The 17950-nt window shown below is 44.5% G+C and overlaps 1 protein-coding gene and 1 long non-coding RNA gene across 5 annotated transcripts in view; one reads left to right on the top strand and one right to left on the bottom strand.

Annotated features, from left to right (window-relative positions):
• The window catches only part of AGBL2 (AGBL carboxypeptidase 2), a 40161-nt gene that overhangs the window by 14280 nt on the left and 7931 nt on the right, over window positions 1-17950 (top strand). For all 4 annotated transcript variants that reach the window (XM_036105128.2, XM_036105130.2, XM_078058010.1 and 1 more), the window contains 6 exons: window positions 2945-3098; window positions 4814-5596; window positions 7507-7663; window positions 12892-13018; window positions 13619-13719; window positions 14743-14873. In XM_036105128.2, the coding sequence (XP_035961021.2) occupies window positions 2945-3098; window positions 4814-5596; window positions 7507-7663; window positions 12892-13018; window positions 13619-13719; window positions 14743-14873 (1453 nt within the window). The remainder of the gene's footprint in view (window positions 1-2944; window positions 3099-4813; window positions 5597-7506; window positions 7664-12891; window positions 13019-13618; window positions 13720-14742; window positions 14874-17950) is intronic.
• The window catches only part of LOC144379418 (uncharacterized), a 47978-nt gene that overhangs the window by 10501 nt on the left and 19527 nt on the right, over window positions 1-17950 (bottom strand). The gene's annotated exons all lie outside the window — the stretch shown is intronic.

Genomic DNA, 17950 nt, shown 5'->3' on the forward strand with positions numbered 1-17950 from the left:
TGTTCATGAAGTCACTATTCAAAGTTAGACAAAGACATCACAGGAAAACTGTATTCCTTATGAATATAAATACAAAAATCCTCAACCAAATACTAGCAAAGAGGGGCGCCTGGGCGGCTCAGATGGTTAGGTGTCTGCCTTCTGCTCAGGTCATGGTCTGTGGGTCTTAGGATAGAGCCCCGCGTCGGGCTCCCTGCTCAGTGGGGAGTCTGCTGCTCCCTCTCCCTCTGCCTCTCCCCCTACTTGTGCTTGCTCTCTTTCTGTATCTCTCTGTCTCAAATGAATAAATAAAATCTTTTTTTTTTTTTTTTTAAAGATTTTATTTATTTGGCAGAGAGAGAGACAGCGAGAGCAGGAACACAAGCAGGGGGAGTGGGAGAGGGAGAAGCAGGCTTCCCGCTGAGCAGGGAGCCCGATGCGGGGCTCGATCCCAGGACCCTGGGATCATGACCTGAGCCGAAGGCAGACGCTTAACGACTGAGCCACCCAGGCGCCCCATAAATAAAATCTTTTAAAAAACCCCAAATACTAGCAAATGTTACTGTGGGCTATGAATAGGATCATCTTTAATGTTGCCTGAGAGACTCAAAGGAATGTCAAAATTCCTATATTAATTGTATCTGGTTGCTGGTCTATAGTTTGTGGTTCTGTGAAGAGACTGGACCATGTGGGTCCCCGGCTTTTTTTTTTTTTTAAAGATTTTTATTTATTTGAGAGAGAGAGAAACAGCATGAGAGGGGAGAGGGTCAGAGGGAGAAGCAGGCTCCCCGCTGAGCTGGGAGCCCGATGTGGGACTTGATCCCAGGACTCCGGGATCATGACCTGAGCAGAAGGCAGTCGCTTAACCAGCTGAGCCACCCAGGTGCCCCTGTGGGTCCCCAGCTTTTAATTGGATTACGTGTACTCTTTCTTTTTTTAAAAAAGATTTTATTTATTAATTTGAGAGAGAGAGCATGAGCAGGGGGAGGGACAGAGGGACAAGCAGACTCCCTGCAGAGCATGGAGCCTAACATGGGGCTCCATCCCAGGACCGCAAGATCATGACCTGAGCCGAAGTCAGACGCTTAACTGACTGAGCCACCCAGGCGCCCCGATTATGTGTACACTTGGGGCCTCTTCTGCTCCTGCCTCCTCTGTGCTTGCTTGCTTCTATTATGTGCTTCCTTATATGTATGCTTTCTCTTTTGCTCTCCTTTATTATCTAAATGTTTATTACCTGAGTCTCCACAGTGACAGAGTTGCCTATCAAAGCAAAAGTTATAATATGAAGATATTTGCTAATGAAATAATAATAAAATAATAAAATAAAAATAAATAAGCCCCCATGCTAATAAAATAAGCCCCCATGCCTATTACTGTTTCATGCGGGCATCTATCCTGCCCCATGGTCAGCATCTTTGTTGATATCAGTCACTTGCTGATTGGTGGATATTATTAATATCTGACAATATAATGCAAGTACAGTAAAAATCAGTTGCAAAGTGAAATTATCCTTACAAGACATGCAGGATTTTATGAAGTTGATGAATGTTGAAGAATTGCTTGAATCACTTGCAGAGCCACTGACAAATGAGAATCTAGAAATTTTTTTTTTTCAGTTAACAAAGAGAAAATCAACAAAAGATGACAAAACAGGTTCTTCTAGACACAATGATAAGAATATTGTGGTACAAAGTCCTTGGGAAAACTATGAAGCCCTAAAATAGTTTTGCAAAAGTAACTGTAAAAATCAAAGATGTCATATGGCAGTCTCATTGAATTTGCCTGGCTGGCTCGTCAGTGGAGCATGTGATTCTTGATCTTGGGGTTATAATTTCAAGCCCCATGTTGGGAGTCGAGATTACTTAAAATAAAATCTTTAAAAACAAATTACAGGGGCATCTGGGTGGCTCAGTTGGTAGAGCGTCTGACTCCTGGTTTCCGCTCAGGTTGAGATCTCAGGGTCCTGGGGTTGAGCCCTGCATGTGGGGCTCTGCACTCAGCAGGGAATCTGCTTAAAGATTCTCTCTCTGCCTCTCCCGCAGTGCTCTCTCTCTTCCCTCTCCCCAAATAAATAAATCTTTTTTTTAAAGTTGCAACCCCACCAAAAGGATAGAAAGAGGTGATTATAATCTAATTTTTATTAAATAAATTTTATATTTTTTTGTTTTAGCATCACTTTAAAGATAAAATTTCAATCAGAACCTTTTCTTTTCTCTAATTACTATGATATTTTTGTTCCCTTCATAAGTTAATTCACCCATGCCAGTTCTTCTCAAACTTCTAATTTTTTTATATTTAAATCTGGAAGGATATACCAAAAAATTATATGAAGTATACTTTATTATCTCTTTTTTGTTTTCTCCTTTACCCTTTTTTAAAATTAATAAATAGGTGCTTTTTTTTTTTTTAGAATTAAGATTGTAAATGATGTTCTATGTGGAAAATCATTTGTCTACATGCTTTTAAATTAGGGCTTAAGTGGGTACAAACAGTATCTGAGATGCCCAGGGCACAGCCATGCAGCAAAAGGAAGTGCTGTACACCACCTTAAAGGTCTTCAAAGAAATCCGATGTTTAAAATTAAAAAATCTCGGGGCCCCTGGGTGGCTCAGTCGTTAAGCGTCTGCCTTCGGCTCAGGTCATGATCCCAGGGTTCTGGGATCGAGCCCCACACTGGGCTCCCTGCTCCATGGGAAGTCTGCTTCTCCCTCTCCCACTCCCCCTGCTTGTGTTCCCTCTCTCGCTGTGTCTCTCTCTGTCAAATAAATAAATAAAATCTTTAAAAAATTAAAAATTAAAAAAAATAAAATTAAAAAATCTCAGCAAGGACGGTTGAAATTTCTGAATATTCATTATTGTTAACCTAGAATGGCATTGAACACACAGAGGAGCTCAGTAAATATTGGCTGGATGAATGGATTCTAAGTGGAACCCGCCCTAAATATGTCTGTCTCATCCACAGTGCCCACTGAAGGTTCCTATTTCACCAGTTCCAGAGTGGGAGGTAAGCGAGGGATTATCAGGGAGCTTGCTGTCACGCTGCAGGGACCCGAGGATAATACTCTCCTGTTTGAGTCAAGGTTTGAGAGCGGGAATCTGCAAAAAGCTGTCAGAGTGTGAGTAACGGGAATTTCCCGAAGGGGCGATAACCGGAGGGACTGACCCATGTCTTCAGGAGTCATGTTAGGAGTCAGGAATGTTTTTGAAAAAGAGAGAAGTGGTGAGAAATGGTCATGAGGATGAAGAATGGAATAATTGGGACTCATTTTCCCCCAGAGCAAAATTTATCTACACTGGTTTTTTTTTTTTTTTTGCTTGTGAATGATTTTAGTGCTCATTTAAAATTTGTATTAATAGGGGCACCTGGCTGGCTCAGTCAGTAGAGCATGTGACTCTTGATTTTGGGGTCGTGAGTTCGAGCCCCACCTTGCAGGTAGCAATTACTTAAATAAATAAAACCCTTTAGGGATGCCTGGGTGGCTCAGTTGGTTAAGCGTTTGCCTTCAGCTCAGGTCATGATCTCAGGTCCTGGGATTGAGCCCCGCATCGGGGTCCTTGCTCGGCAGGGATTCTGCTTCTCCCTCTGCCTGCCGCTCCCCCTGCTTGTGCTCTCTCTCTCTCTGACAAATAAATAAAAATCTTTAAAAAAACAAAAACCCTTTAAAAATTTTTTGTATTAATAAAAATGCGTAACATTAAAAAAATGAAGTCCTATAATCATACCTCCCCAGATACAGCAACTGTTAACAGTTCAGTATATGTGCAATAATTTTCCCCCTCTTTCCGTGTATTCATAATATACAAAAATTATTTATTTATTTATTCATTATTTTTAAAAAAGATTTTATTTATTTATTTGACAGAGAGAGAGACAGAGAGAGAACAAGCAGGTAGAACAGCAGAGGGAGAGGGAGAAGCAGGCTCCCTGCCAGGCAGAGAGCTGGACACGGGGCTTGATTCCAGGACCCTGGGATCATGACCTGAGCCGAAGGCAGACGCTTAACCAACTGAGCCACCCAGGTGCCCCAGAAATTATTTATTTTTAAAAATAGGATAACGGTATACATACTGTTTTACAAATTGTTTTTTGCCACTTAATAAATTTTAGATGTTTTCCTATGGAAGTACCACAGATTTATCTCCTTATTTTTAATGATTCATATTATTCCTTTTCTTTCTTTCTTTTTAAAGATTTTATTTAGGGACGCCTGGGTGGCTCAGTCATTTTTTTTTTTTTTTTAAGATTTTATTTATTTATTTGACAGAGAGAGACACTGAGAGAGGGAACACAAGCAGGGGGAGTGGGAGAGGGAGAAGCAGGCTTCCCGCGGAGCAGGGAGCCCAATGTGGGACTCGATCCCAGGACCCTGGGATCATGACCTGAGCCGAAGGCAGACACTTAACTGACTGAGCCACCCAGGCGCCCTGGTGGTTCAGTCATTTTATTTGACAGAGAGAGAGAGAGAGAGCACAAGCAGGGGGAGCAGCAAGCAGAGGGAGAGGGAGAATCAGGCTCCTGGCTGAGCAAGGAGCCTGACACAGGGCTCGATCCCAGGACCCCAGGATCACGACCCAAGCCCAAGGCAGATGCTTAACGAACTGAGCCACCCAGGTGCCCCCCAAATAAACTTTCTTTACCCAAATTTCTGCCAGCCTAATAGTATGAGTTGGGGAACTACGTAAATTAGAAAATTAAGGCTTGAAGTAGCAGGCTTTCCTGTTGTAATAAGATCTGTTTTTGCCAGGGGGAAACAACACTTTTTTAGATTTCTTTTTTGCAGGGGTGGGGATGTGAGGTGACAGAGATACTCTTCTGTTTTCTCCATTACAGAGATACCTATGAGTATGAACTCACCTTGCGAACTGACCTCTACACAAACAAACACACTCAGTGGTTTTATTTTCGTGTTCAGAACACTAGAAAAGATGCCACCTACCGCTTCACCATTGTCAACTTGCTCAAACCCAAGAGCCTTTACACTACAGGGATGAAGCCACTCATGTACTCCCAGATGGATGCCAGCACCCACAACATTGGCTGGAGGAGAGAAGGAAATGAAATCAGGTACTATAAGAACAACAGGGACAATGGACAGCAGCTCTTTTACTGTCTCACGTGGACCATTCAGTTTCCACACGACCAGGACACTTGCTTCTTCGCACACTTCTACCCGTATACATACACTGACTTGCAGTGCTACCTGCTGTCAGTGGTGAACAACCCCGTCCAGTCTCAGTTCTGCAAACTCCGAACTTTATGCAGGAGCCTCGCAGGAAATACCGTCTACCTGCTCACCATCACCAACCCAGCCCGGACCCCGCAAGAGGCGGCTGCCAAGAAAGCCGTGGTCTTGAGCGCCCGAGTCCACCCTGGAGAAAGTAATGGCTCGTGGATCATGAAGGGCTTTTTGGACTTCATCCTTAGCAACTCCCCAGATGCCCAGCTCCTCAGAGATATCTTTGTCTTCAAAGTGGTTCCTATGTTAAATCCAGATGGAGTGATCGTGGGGAATTACCGGTGTTCACTGGCGGGACGGGACTTGAACAGGCATTATAAAACCATTCTGAAGGAGTCTTTCCCTTGCATCTGGTACACCAGGAACATGATCAAAAGGTGAGCCCCTTTATCTGCTGATCTTCCCCCGAATGCTGTGAGCACTGTCTGACAGGTGCAAGGGCTCTGCTTATGTGGGACTTGGGCGCGGCTTTGGAGACTGTCTTTACCCTTCTGTTTGCAATCACGTGGGTGTGGTGTGGTCGGTTCCAAACTTTTAAGTCCTGTTTTATCTTTTTTTTTTTTAAGATTTTATTTATTTATTAGAGAGAGAGAACACGAGCAGTGGGATAATACTGCAGAGGGAGAAGCAGACTCCCTGCCGAGCAGGGAGCCCGATGCGGGGCTCGATCCCAGAACCCTGGGATCATGACCTGAGCCGAAGGCAGACACTTAACCAGCTGAGCCACCCAGGTGTCCCAAGTCCTGTTTTATCTTTGGGTTGAACCTGAACATGCAACATTTCAGCTAGAGGCATTTCACTTATTAGTGAAACAATGGAATAGAGGGTTCAGAAGTCAGAGAAGTTCATAGGCCTTCGTCATGAGGCCTGTGTAGTGATAATAACGGTACCTAACAATTAGGTAGCGTTTGTGTAGAGGGGACAGGTAGTACTCTCAGTACTACCACATGGGGCGCATGTAGTCTTCACATTAACCCTCTGGCGTTGGCACAATCAGTATCCCCAGTCTGTAAATGGTGAGGAAATTAAGGCTCCAAAAGGTCAAGCAACTTGCCCAAGGTCATAGAGCTAAAAAGCGACAGAGTAGATATTTGAACTCAGGCTCTCAGGTTCCAGAGTCTGAGTTCTTTATTACCTCTTATATTGCCTCTCGTAAGGAAAGAATAGTAAATAAATCAGTTAATATTTTCCAAGCTTGGGGCGCCTGGGTGGCTCAGTCGTTAAGCGCCTGCCTTCGGCTCGGGTCATGATCCCAGGTCCTGGGATCGAGCCCCGCATCGGGCTCCCTGCTCAGCGGGAAGCCTGCTTCTCCCTCCCCCACTCCCCCTGCTTGTGTTCCCTCTCTCGCTGTCTCTCTGTCAAATAAATAAAATCTTTAAAAAAAAAAAAAATTTCCAAGCTTCTGTGAAAGCAGCTGAAGGCTATGGTGTAGTGGCGCCCACCATACCGGAAATGGGACCACAGCACAGAAGGGTATGTGGACGTGCACACCTCGTAACCGTATCTGTGCGAGAGGGTGGGAGTCGTGTGGTGTGGGGCTGGCAGGCAACATGGCTAAGAGCACGTGTGTGGGAGTCAGATAGGCCTGGCTTTGAGACCTGGTGTTTCTACGGGCCGGTTCTGTGACCTTGAAGTGATTGTACCTCTCTGCGCTTCAGTTTTCCCATCTGTGGAGTGGGGCTAAGCTCGCCTGCCTCGGGTGGTTAGCTGTGAGGATTAAATGGGAGGATCCACGTCATCTGGTTAGCACAGTGCCCTGCACGTTGTGAGTGTGTGGCATTACTGCCCTCCTCTTCATCCTGTCATCATCATCGTGGAGAAGGTGACCATGTTTGGAAGACTGAGTAGATGCCTGGGTGAGGAGGAGACAGAGGAGCTGAGCCTGACAGGAGCTGGCCCTGGAAAGTCAGGGGCCCAGGCTTGCTTTCTCAGTTTCAACCCAACACTTACAGCCTCTCTACTTCTGTCCCTCTTTCCCCAGGGCTGTCCCCAGGTGGGCTTTCTTTCAACAGATTTCCTCCACTTCCTTGTCAGCTTACACAAGGCGTACCCACCACCCCCTTCCACATCCGCGCATTTTCATCTCAAGTCCCTGTGACCGGCAGGGGCGAGGAGTGCTGGTAGCATGTTTACAGCAGTGGCTGAGGATGGGCATAGGGTCCTCTGAAGGGGCTGACCTTTTCTTTAGAGGGATGGTAGCAACAGACATACTTAAGGAAGAGACTATAAAAGATTATTGTCATGCATTTGGATGTCCACTGAGTCCTTTGTTTGCCCCCCTCAATAGGCTTCTGGAAGAAAGGGAGGTTCTCTTGTATTGTGATTTCCATGGCCACAGCCGCAAGAATAATATCTTCTTGTACGGCTGCGGCAGCAGCGATCGCAAGCACTGGCTTCACGAGCGAGTCTTTCCTTTAATGTTAAGCAAAAATGCACCGGATAAGGTAAGCCCATAAGGTAATTTCTCATCCATTGACTAAGGAAGAAAAGAACTCACTGCACCCTATATGCCACTTTGCATCTCTTTTCATTCTTAGGTAAATCCCAGCAACCTGGACCTCAAGAATTTACTCTGGTTTTGGTTTTGTTTTGTTTTTACAATATAATGGTTCAACAGTTCTATACATTATTCAGTGCTCATCGTGATAAATGTACCCTTAATCCCCCTTATCTATTTCACCCCTCCCCCCACCCTCCTCCTCTCGGGTAACCACCAGTTTGTTCTCTGTGCTTAAGACTCTACTTTTTTTGTTTGTCTCTTTTTTCTTTGTTTGTTTTGTTTCTTAAATTCCACATATGAGTGAAATCATATGGTACTTGTCTTTCTCTGTCTATTTCACATAGCATTATACCTTCTAGATCCATCCATGTTGTTGCAAATGGCAAGATCTCATTCATTTTTATGGCTGAGTCATATTCCATTGTAGATCTGTACCACAGCTTTATCCATTCCTCTATTAATGGACACTTGGGTTGCTTCCATGTCTTGGCTATTATAAGTAATGCTACAATAAACATATGGGTGCACATATCTTTTTGAATGAGTATTTTTGTTTTCATTGGGTAAATACCCAGTAGTGGAATTACTGGATCATATGGTAATTCTATTTTTAATTTTTTGAGGAACCTCCATACTGCTTTCCACAGTGGCTGCACCAATTTACATTCCCGCTAACACTGCAAGAGGGTTCCTTTTTCTCCACATCCTCCCTAACACTTGTTATTTCTTGTGTTTGGTTCTAGCCATTCTGGTGTGTGTAAGGTGATACCTCGTTGTGGTTTTGATTTGTATTTCCCTGATGATGAGTGATGTTGAGGATCTTTTTATATGTCTGTTGGCCATTTGTATGTCTTCTTTGGAAAGGGACTTCAAGAATTTAGAAAGGTGTGGCTTTAAGAATTACTCTGTGTAAGGGCGCCTGGGTGGCTCAATCAGTTAAGCGTCCAACTCTTGATTTTGGCTCAGGTCATGATCTCAGGGTCATGAGATCAAGCCCTGTGTTGAGCTCCATGCTCAGCAGGGAGTCTGCTTGAGATTCTCTCCCTCTCCCCTCTGCTCCTAGCCCCACTTGCACCCTCTGTCACTCTCTGTAAATTAAATAAATCTTAAAAAAAAAAATTACTGGGGCGCCTGGGTGGCTCAGTCGGTTAAGTGTCTGCCTTCGGCTCAGGTCATGATCCCAGGGTCCTGGGATCTAGCCCCGCATCAGGCTCCCTGCTTGGCGGGAAGCCTGCTTCTCCTTCTCCCACTCCCCCTGCTTGTGTTCCCTCTCTTGCTGTGTCTTTCTCTGTCAAATAAATAAATAAAATCTTAAAAAAAAAAAAAAGAATTACTCTGTATATCCACAGAAAAACAGATAAATAAAAGGTGGTATATCCACACAATGGAATGTTATTGGGCAAAAAAAAAAAAAAAGAAGTATGAATATGCTAAGACATGGGCGAAGCATGCTATGCAAAAGAAGCCAGACCCAAAAGGCCACATTTTGTGTGATTCCTTTTTTTTTTTTAATTTTATTTATGTCTTTGAGAGAGAGAGAGTGCATGCACACAAGTGGGAGGAGGGGCAGAGGGACAGGGAGAGGGATAAGCAGACTCTCTGCTGAGCAGGGCACCCAATGTGGGGCTTGATCCCAGGACCCTGGGATCATGACCTGAGGCAAAGTCAGACTCTTAACCTACTGAGCCACCCAGGCACCCCTATATGATTCCATTCTATGAAATCTTCAGAAGAGGCAAATCTGTAGAGACAGAAAGTTGTTTAGTGATTGCCTGGGGCGGGGAGGAGGAGGGCGGCATGACTGCTTTTAGGTGCTGGGTTTCTTTTTGGAGGTAATGAAAATGTTCTAAACTTAGATTATGGTGATGGCTGCTCAACTCTGTAAATATACTGAAATCATTGAATTGTGTACTTTAAATAAATGAGTTTTATGATATGTGAATTATATCTCAATAAAGATGATTTTTTTTAGAGCGGGTGAGGCAGAGGGAGAGGGAGAGAGAGAATCTTAAGCAGGCTCCATTCCCAGCGTGGAGCCCAACATGGGCTCGATCTCATGACTCTGAGATCATGACCTGAGCCAAAATCAAGAGTCAGAGGCTCAACCAACTGAGCCACCCAGGTGCCCTTCAATAAAGATGATTTTTAAAAATTGCAGGGCTGCTTTGCTTGGGCACAAGTTCAAACTCTTAGTAGATAATCTGTCCTCTTTTTTTTTTTTTTTAATGTATTTCTTTTAAAGATCTTTTTTTTTTAATTTGTCAGAGTGAGAGCGAGAGCGAGCACAAGCGGGGGAGCAGCAGAGGGAGAAGGAGGAGCAGGCTCCCTGTTGAGCAAGGAGCTCCATGTGGGACTCGATCCCAGGACCCTGGGATCATGACCTGAGCCAAAGGCAGACGCTTAACAGACTGAGCCACCCAGGTGTCCCAATAATCTGTCCTCTTTAATCCTGTGGTTGGCAGTGGAAGAAGGGATTGAAGGATAAACAAAGTGCTAATACTGAATGAGCCTCCACAGGATAGTTTCTGTAAGACAAGGTCACAGGGACGCCTGGGTGGCTCAGTCAGTTAAGCGTCTGCTTCGGCTCAGGTCCTGATCCCAGGGTCCCAGGATCGAGCCCCATGTCTGGCTTCCTGCTCAGCTCTCCCTCTCTCTCTGCCCCTCCCGCTGCTCATTCTCTCTCTCTCTCAAAATAAAATCTTTTTAAAAAAAGATCACAAATAACTGTAAGATAGTAACAAGTGAATAAAAACAAGTTAAAGCCTTAAACAGTTGGCTGAGTACCAGCTCTGACAGTTAGGCATATACAGAGTACCTGCATTGGCTGAGAAGTGGGTTTTCAGTATCATAAATAGATCCACAAAATGTAATTGTCATTAGAAGGAAGAAGTTAGGTTGGATTTAGAAAAGTTTTTAAATGATAGTACACATTTTGTCCCATAAAGATATATAAGACAAATATTTTATTTTTTAAAGGTTTTATTTTTATTTATTTTACAGAGAGAGAGAGTGAGAGAGAGTACAAGCAGGGGGAGGGGAAGAGGGAGAGGGAGAAGCAGGCTCCCCACTGAGCAAGGGGCCTGATGCAGGGCTTGATCCCAGGACCCTGGGATCATGACCTGAGCCAAAGGCAAACGCTTAACCAACTGAGCCACCCAGGTACCCCAAGACAAATATTTTATATCTGCTATTCTTATCTGTTAAATAAGAAAAAGGAAAGAGGAAGCTTTTCTTCCTTCCTCTCTCCCTTTTTTCCTTCCTTCCTTTTTTCTTTTTTTTTTTAAGTCTTCCTGTCTATTTTTGCCAGCGATCTCTTTATTTTTTTAAGAGATATTTTATTTATTTATTTTTTTAAAGATTTTATTTATTTGACAGAGAGAGAGACAGCGAGAGCAGGAACACAAGCAGGGGGAGTGGGAGAGGGAGAAGCAGGCTTCCTGCCGAGCAGGGAGCCCGATGTGGGACTCGATCCCGGGACCCTGGGATCATGACCTGAGCTGAAGGCAGACGCTTAACGACTGAGCCACCCAGGCGCCCAAGAGATATTTTATTTTTATATTTTTTTATTATTTTAGAGAGAGAGAGAGCACGAGCAGGTGGTGGAGAGAGGGAGAGAATCTCAAGCAGACTCCCCACTGAGCATGGAGCCCCACGTGGGGCTTGATCCCATGACCCTGAGATCATGACCTGAGCTAAAATCAGGAGCCAGATGCTTAACTGACTGAGCCACCCAGGTGCCCCAGGGAATTCTTTCTTTAAATAAAATGACGTCCAACTATTCATCTTGTAAAAAAAAAAAATAAATAATTAAAAACATTTTTTAAATGACATCCAGGGGTGCTTGGGTGGCTCAGTCGGTTGAGCACCTGCCTTCAGCTCAGGTCATGGTTCTGGAGTCTCAAGATCAAGCCCTGAGTCGGGCTCTCTGCTCAGCGGGGAGTGTGCTTCTCCATCTCCCTCTGCCCCTCCCCCCGCTTGTGTTCTCTCACTCTCACTCTCTCTCTCCCTCTTAAATAAATAAATAAATAAATAAATAAATAAATAAGTAAAATCTTAAAAAAAAATGATATCCAGAACCCAGTATCTAAAACAGTTAAAAGCAGAGCTACACTGGGGCGCCTGGGTGGCTCAGTCGTTAAGCGTCTGCCTTCGGCTCAGGTTGTGATCCCAGGGTCCTGGGATCAAGCCCCGCATCGGGCTCCCTGCTCCGCGGGAAGCCTGCTTCTCCCTCTCCCACTCCCCCTGCTTGTGTTCCTGCTCTCGCTGTGTCTCTCTCTGTCAAATAAATAAATAAAATCTTTAAAAAAAAAAAAAAAAAGCAGAGCTACACTAATTGAAGACAGATAGAGGGCTTGGGCTTGGAACCTTGCCCATTCTGCCTCCTTCAGTCCTTGTGGCAGGAATGCCCGAGGCTCCTCAATAGAACCCCTGGATTCCAGGGTGCACAACTTAAAAACCGCTAAGTGGTGAGATACCTTCCAACTGTAAGGCATTTTCAGCAGGATATGGTAGGTTGGGATGGGTGCCAAGTGTATGTTACAAACCCCCAGTAAGGAAAGAGGGTTGGGGTGGTCATGAAAGACAATGGAGAATATTGAACTCCAAGCCGAGAACATTAAGTAAGAGGGAGTGAGAATTCCAGGCAGAGATTACAGGGGTGAGGCATACCGGAATCCAGATAGAGGATAAACCCAACTGGATCCAAGAGCTCAAGTTGGGGAAGGGTAGAAAGAAACCTTAGAAAAATGTCTTGAATGCAAAGTAAGCCAGCATTCACAACCAGGAGTTCAAGGCACCCTCGTCCTGCAAAATGTCCCCGGGAAGGGTGGGAAAGGGAAGAAAAGGTCATGGGCAGTAAGAAACAGAATCTACTCTCTCCCCTTTGGAGACTCACAGTCGACAATAACATACTGAATGCTCTGAGAGATCCTGCATAGGAAGTCTGTGTAATTTTATTAGTCCTTCCTTCTTCTGACCAACATGACCACAGTACTCATTTTTCTCCTCTGTAATACCTGTTAACATCCCGTAAAATTACTATTTTATGGAACATATGTTAGGAAATAATATATAGACCCCCCCAGGAAACCATTCTTGTATTGTAGTAATGAATCTTAGGCATCTTAACGTTTGCCAGTTTATGTTTAACAGAGGATTTGGGTTTCTCTTTAGTTCTCTTTTCATAGTTGTAACTTTAAGGTGCAAAAGTGCAAGGAAGGAACGGGCCGAGTTGTGATGTGGCGCATGGGGATCCTCAACAGCTACACCATGGAGTCTACCTTTGGGGGGTCCACCCTGGGTAAGCTCTTGTTTGTATATCATAGGTCAGCACGGCAAGGGGAAGCCAGGCAAAGCACGGAGGGCCTGAAATCCCTTTGAATGCTGGAGAGATGATTGACCTAGAGGATTTTCCTAACTGTGCCTTCTGCTGAATTTGACAACCTAAATTTGAGGGTGAAATGTAATACTTGACAGGGCAATATAGCATAGCGGTTGCTCAGGACCTGGAATCAGGCAGATCCGGGTTTGACTTTCAGCTCCATTTCCAAGTGGTGTGATCCTGGCTAAGTTACTTAACTCTGCGAACCTCATTTTTTAAAAAACTGGCAATAACAGTAGTACCCGCCTTGTAGGTCCTAACTAATGAGATAATGCACATAGAGCCCTTGGCATAACACCTACCGTAGAGTAAAACTTCAGTAACTATAGCCACATGACTGCAGACTTATTCATTGTCAAAGATTCTTCTGAACCAAACCAGAACTAGAGGGAGAAAGACCCTGTCCAGAAGCACAATATTCTAGAATCAGAGGTGGTGTTGTTCAGGAAATATTCATAAATTAGATTGCATTTGTTCATTAGGATTTAATAAGAAATGTTTATGGATTTTTTTCTTCAGGCAATAAAAGAGATACTCACTTTACCACTGAGGATCTGAAGTCTCTAGGTTACCATGTTTGTGACACCCTTCTGGATTTCTGTGATCCTGACCGAACCAAGGTAAGAATGGGCTTTCAAGAACAGTGGTGATGCTACTGGGACCAGTTTCACATGGGGCCAGGGTCAGCCCAATGAGATTATAGGTGGTCTTTATTTTCTTCTTAATATCGTTCAGAAGTTTTTATTATCAATAAAAGTAAGAAAGCCCCCAGCCTGCACACTCTCCGCAAATGGCAAGACCTCATAACTTGCCAAGAAGGTAGAAGCCTTCGTGCCGACTATCCGTCAGCACACTTCTCCCTCACTTTGCTTTTCAGAAAAGCAGGAGTCCTTTCTCTTCTCCAAAACAAACCCTGCCCTTTGCGCACCTGCCAGCCCCCCACTCCATGGCCTCCCTAAGGTCTTGCATTCATTCCCTCTTCCTTTTCTGTGTCCTCAGTTTTTTCGTCCTCTTACTTCTTCTCCTCAACTGCACGTGTTCTTAGCTGCCCCTGTCCTGACTCATACACGGGTTTCCTTTGGCCTTGTTTTTCTAGCAGAGAGTCAGGAGGGTAGTTCTATTTCCCTTCATCGCTCAGCTTCTCAAAAGGGAGTCTGTGCTCATGGGCTCAATCTAACTCCTCTCTCATGCCCCCTCTCAGATGGCCCTGGGGACACTGGTACAGACTGCTCTGGATGCAACTGTTTAATAAAACATATTTAAAGGAGAATGCGACCACAACATGGCCTGTTAAATCACATCTGCCGTGGGCCAAAATCTGAACAAACCCATTCCAACATTTCCTTCCTTGCTATTCAAAAAAATAAAAAAATCAGACCTTTGCATTATTTAAGAAGTTTATTATTGCCTTTAGCCAGAGAAAAGTGCCTAAAGCAGTGTTCAGTGATGTTCTGCCCTAGAGACACTTACTACAGCTCATGTAATTTATATGTTAATACGTCCTTACTAGCAGAGGTGATAGCCCACTCATCTTTATGTCCCCAGCAATAAATAAATTGCCTTTCAGCATATACTTAGTAAATATTTGATAGATAAATAAATAAATAAATAATAAAAAATGTTCTTTTTTTTCACTTCCACAGTTCATGCAGTGTTTAGCAGAGCTTAAAGAGCTCTTACAACAGGAGATCCGTAAGAAATTCAATGAACTTGGACAAGATATGGATTTAGAAGGAAGTTGGAGTGACATCTCTTTGTCTGACATTGAATCCAGGTAACAAACTTCATTTCAAAGAAAAACCAGAGAAGTTCTATTATTATTATTATTATTATTATTATTATTATTATTATTATTATTGTTTGCTCTTGTTTCATTGGTTTTGAACCTCAGGTGCAAAATATTGAATAAATCTTGGCACACTTAAATATATTTCATTTCTTCAACAACTATGTATTGAGTGCCTGTTCTTTGACAGCCTCATTTCTAAGTTAGGGAGATGGGCGGGCAGTATGTGTAGGGCCTTTAGGCGATTGTAAAGCCTTTGTCTTTTACTCCAAGGGAGGTAGAAAGCCTTTGGAAGGTTTTAAGGAGAGAAGTGTCATGTTCTGACTTGGATTTTAGTTTCAGTAGGAATACCCTGGCTGCTATGTGGAAAATAGATTGTAGGGAGGGAAGGTGTGTAAGCAGGAACATTCATTAGGAGGCTCTTGCAATAATACAGGTAAATACAGACAGTGGTCTAGACCTGAGTAGTTGTAGTGGTTGGCGGTGTATGAATTGGTTGGATTCTAGATATATTTTGAAGTCTCAAACATTAGGACTTTCTTGTGGATTGGATATGGAGCATGAGAGAAAGAGAATGAGTCCATAATTGGTTGAATGGAGTTACCTTTTACTGAGATGGGGAAGATCAAGGGGGTGGAGAAGGTTAGGGGAGTGATGAAGATCCAGAGGCTAGTGTTAGGCATGTTCATTCTGAGATGTCTATTAGACATCTAAATGGAGATATTGGGTGGGCAGTTGAATATATGAGTCTGGAGTTCAGTGGAGAGGTCAAATAGGGTCATCATTGGATAGATGATATTTAAACCTAGAGACTAGGGATACCTGGCTGTCTCAGTCAGTTAAGCATCTGACTCTTGGTTTCGGCTCAGGTCACGATCTCAGGGTTGTGAGATCAAGCCCCGCATCGGGCTCCATGCTTGGCATGGAGTTGGCTTGAGATTCTCTCCCTCTCCCTCTGCCCCTTTCCCCACTCACATGCATGCACTCTCTCTCTCAAATAAATAAATAAAATCTTTTAAAAAAATAAATTAAAAAAAATAAACCTTAAGACTAGATGAGATCCCAAGGGAGCAAGTGCAGCTAGAGTAAAGAGAAGGTCCAAGTCTAAGCTGGGTACCACAGCTCTAAGAGGTCACAGAGGTAAGGAGGAGCCAGGAAATGAGGTAAAAAGTCCAGGCTATAGTATCTGGCCACCTTATAACCCCCACCTTCAGCCTCTCACACACCGCTATGGCTACACTGGCCTCCTCACTCTTCTGCCTCAGGGCCTTTGCACTAGCGGTCCCAGCTGCCGAGAATGCTCTTCCCCTAGATATCTACATGGCTCATCCCTCACCTCCTTCAAGTCTTTGTTTAAATGTCAACATTTTCAATATGGCCTGCCCTTGTTACTGTACTACTGCCACTTGTTCCCCAGCCTTTGCCTCCCTGCCTTTCATTCCCTGTCCCTCTGAGGTGCTCTCCTTTTTCCCAAAGCATTTCATCACCTCTGTCCTTCTATGTCATTTACATCTTTATTGTGTTTATTATGTATTGTCTGTTTCCCCTACGAAGATGTGGGTTCCACAAGGTCAGAGATCTTTATTTTGTTCACCTTTGTATCTCATGCACCTAGAACAGTACCCAGCCCATAGGGAGAGCTCAATACATATTTATTGAACTAATTTAGTGTGAAGGATCTCAGCCCCACACTCTCCACAAGTATTTTAGGAAGCCCCCAGGTGGGTGGGTGTCTCACAGGTGTGCAAGAACACCTTCTACTCCAGCTTACTGGCCAGGGTGCCTCAAGCCTGCCCCAGCTGCCCTCAGTCAGGTTTCTGGGCTGGACATGGCAGTCCTCGGCCAGAGGTGGCGCTGTAGACTGCAGTGGACAGGGCGAAGGGGCTGGTCTCCCTCCTACTCTAAGTGGCACATCGACATCTGGGCCCTGAAGCAGTTCTGCAGTTCTGAGTCTCCGAAATGTCTCCTTAGGAACCTTAAATCAGAGCGTCAGGCCAGGCAGTATGCCCATTCACCATGTTGCCTCCTCCACTCTCCCAGAATTCTCTGCCTAACTCTCTGGGACCACTGCACGAACCACGCTTCACTTTCAGCCTCAACAGCAAAATGCCCCTGGATGTCAACCCATTAGGATAGAGCCCAGGAGAAGTCACCTCAGAAACAGGGGACTGCATTCTAGTATCTAGGGATACCCTGATACGGTGAGGTCAGAATTACTGAAACCAGTGTGCCAGCATCTGCATCGGGAAGCCGGCTGTCACAAGCCTCCACGGGGCTCCACCTGTCCGTTCCCACCGTGACGCAGAAAAGCAGACTGTGAGTGTCCAAGCCGAGTTTGAGTGTGCCCTGTGTGTGCACCTACATGGTCTTCAACATTTTCTGGGGCATACCGCATCTAATGCTTTTATCCTGTTTATTAAAGTCTTCCGTCATCTCCGAAAGGGACTTGAGAGACTATTATCCAATGGCCTCAAAAGCTACTCTTCAGACTAGACAAGCCTTTTGAGAACAGGGAATTGGGAATTAGATCAGAGAAGAGAGGGCTTTCTTCCTGCTCTCTTACTGTGGGGTTCCTCATTGTGCGCCAAAGGGAGGGAGGGGGAGCGTGAACAGGATGAAAGGCGTGAGCAAAAGAATGGTTTGAAATGCCATCTTTTCCGAGGAGATCTGAGTTTTGTGCCTAAGACATTTTTTTATCTATGGAGGCCATGTGGTAGAGCACAGCTCCCAGTTCTAGCCGGTCACACCCCAGGAAAGGGGAAAATACAATGTGACACGTGAACAGTGGATGTGATAGAAGCAGCAAGGTGGATTATCTGAGCTCTCGTTCAGCCCTTGTTCATCCTAGCCCTTGCAGGAAGGGGGGCTGCCCGTTTGTGGGGGAAGACGTTATATCAGTCTGGGCACGCATCCACAACTTTTGAAGCAGGAATTGGGATAATGAAAGTAGTATTCCTGGTCTCCGACCTACAGAATCCTTGTTATCAAATATGTTTATGTGTATATTCAACGCAGTTTTAAAGAGTACCTGGTAGGATCCTTGCTCTCTGAACTGGTACCGGCCA

Source organism: Halichoerus grypus, chromosome 11 (assembly GCF_964656455.1).
Source record: "Halichoerus grypus chromosome 11, mHalGry1.hap1.1, whole genome shotgun sequence".
NCBI lineage: Eukaryota > Metazoa > Chordata > Mammalia > Carnivora > Phocidae > Halichoerus > Halichoerus grypus.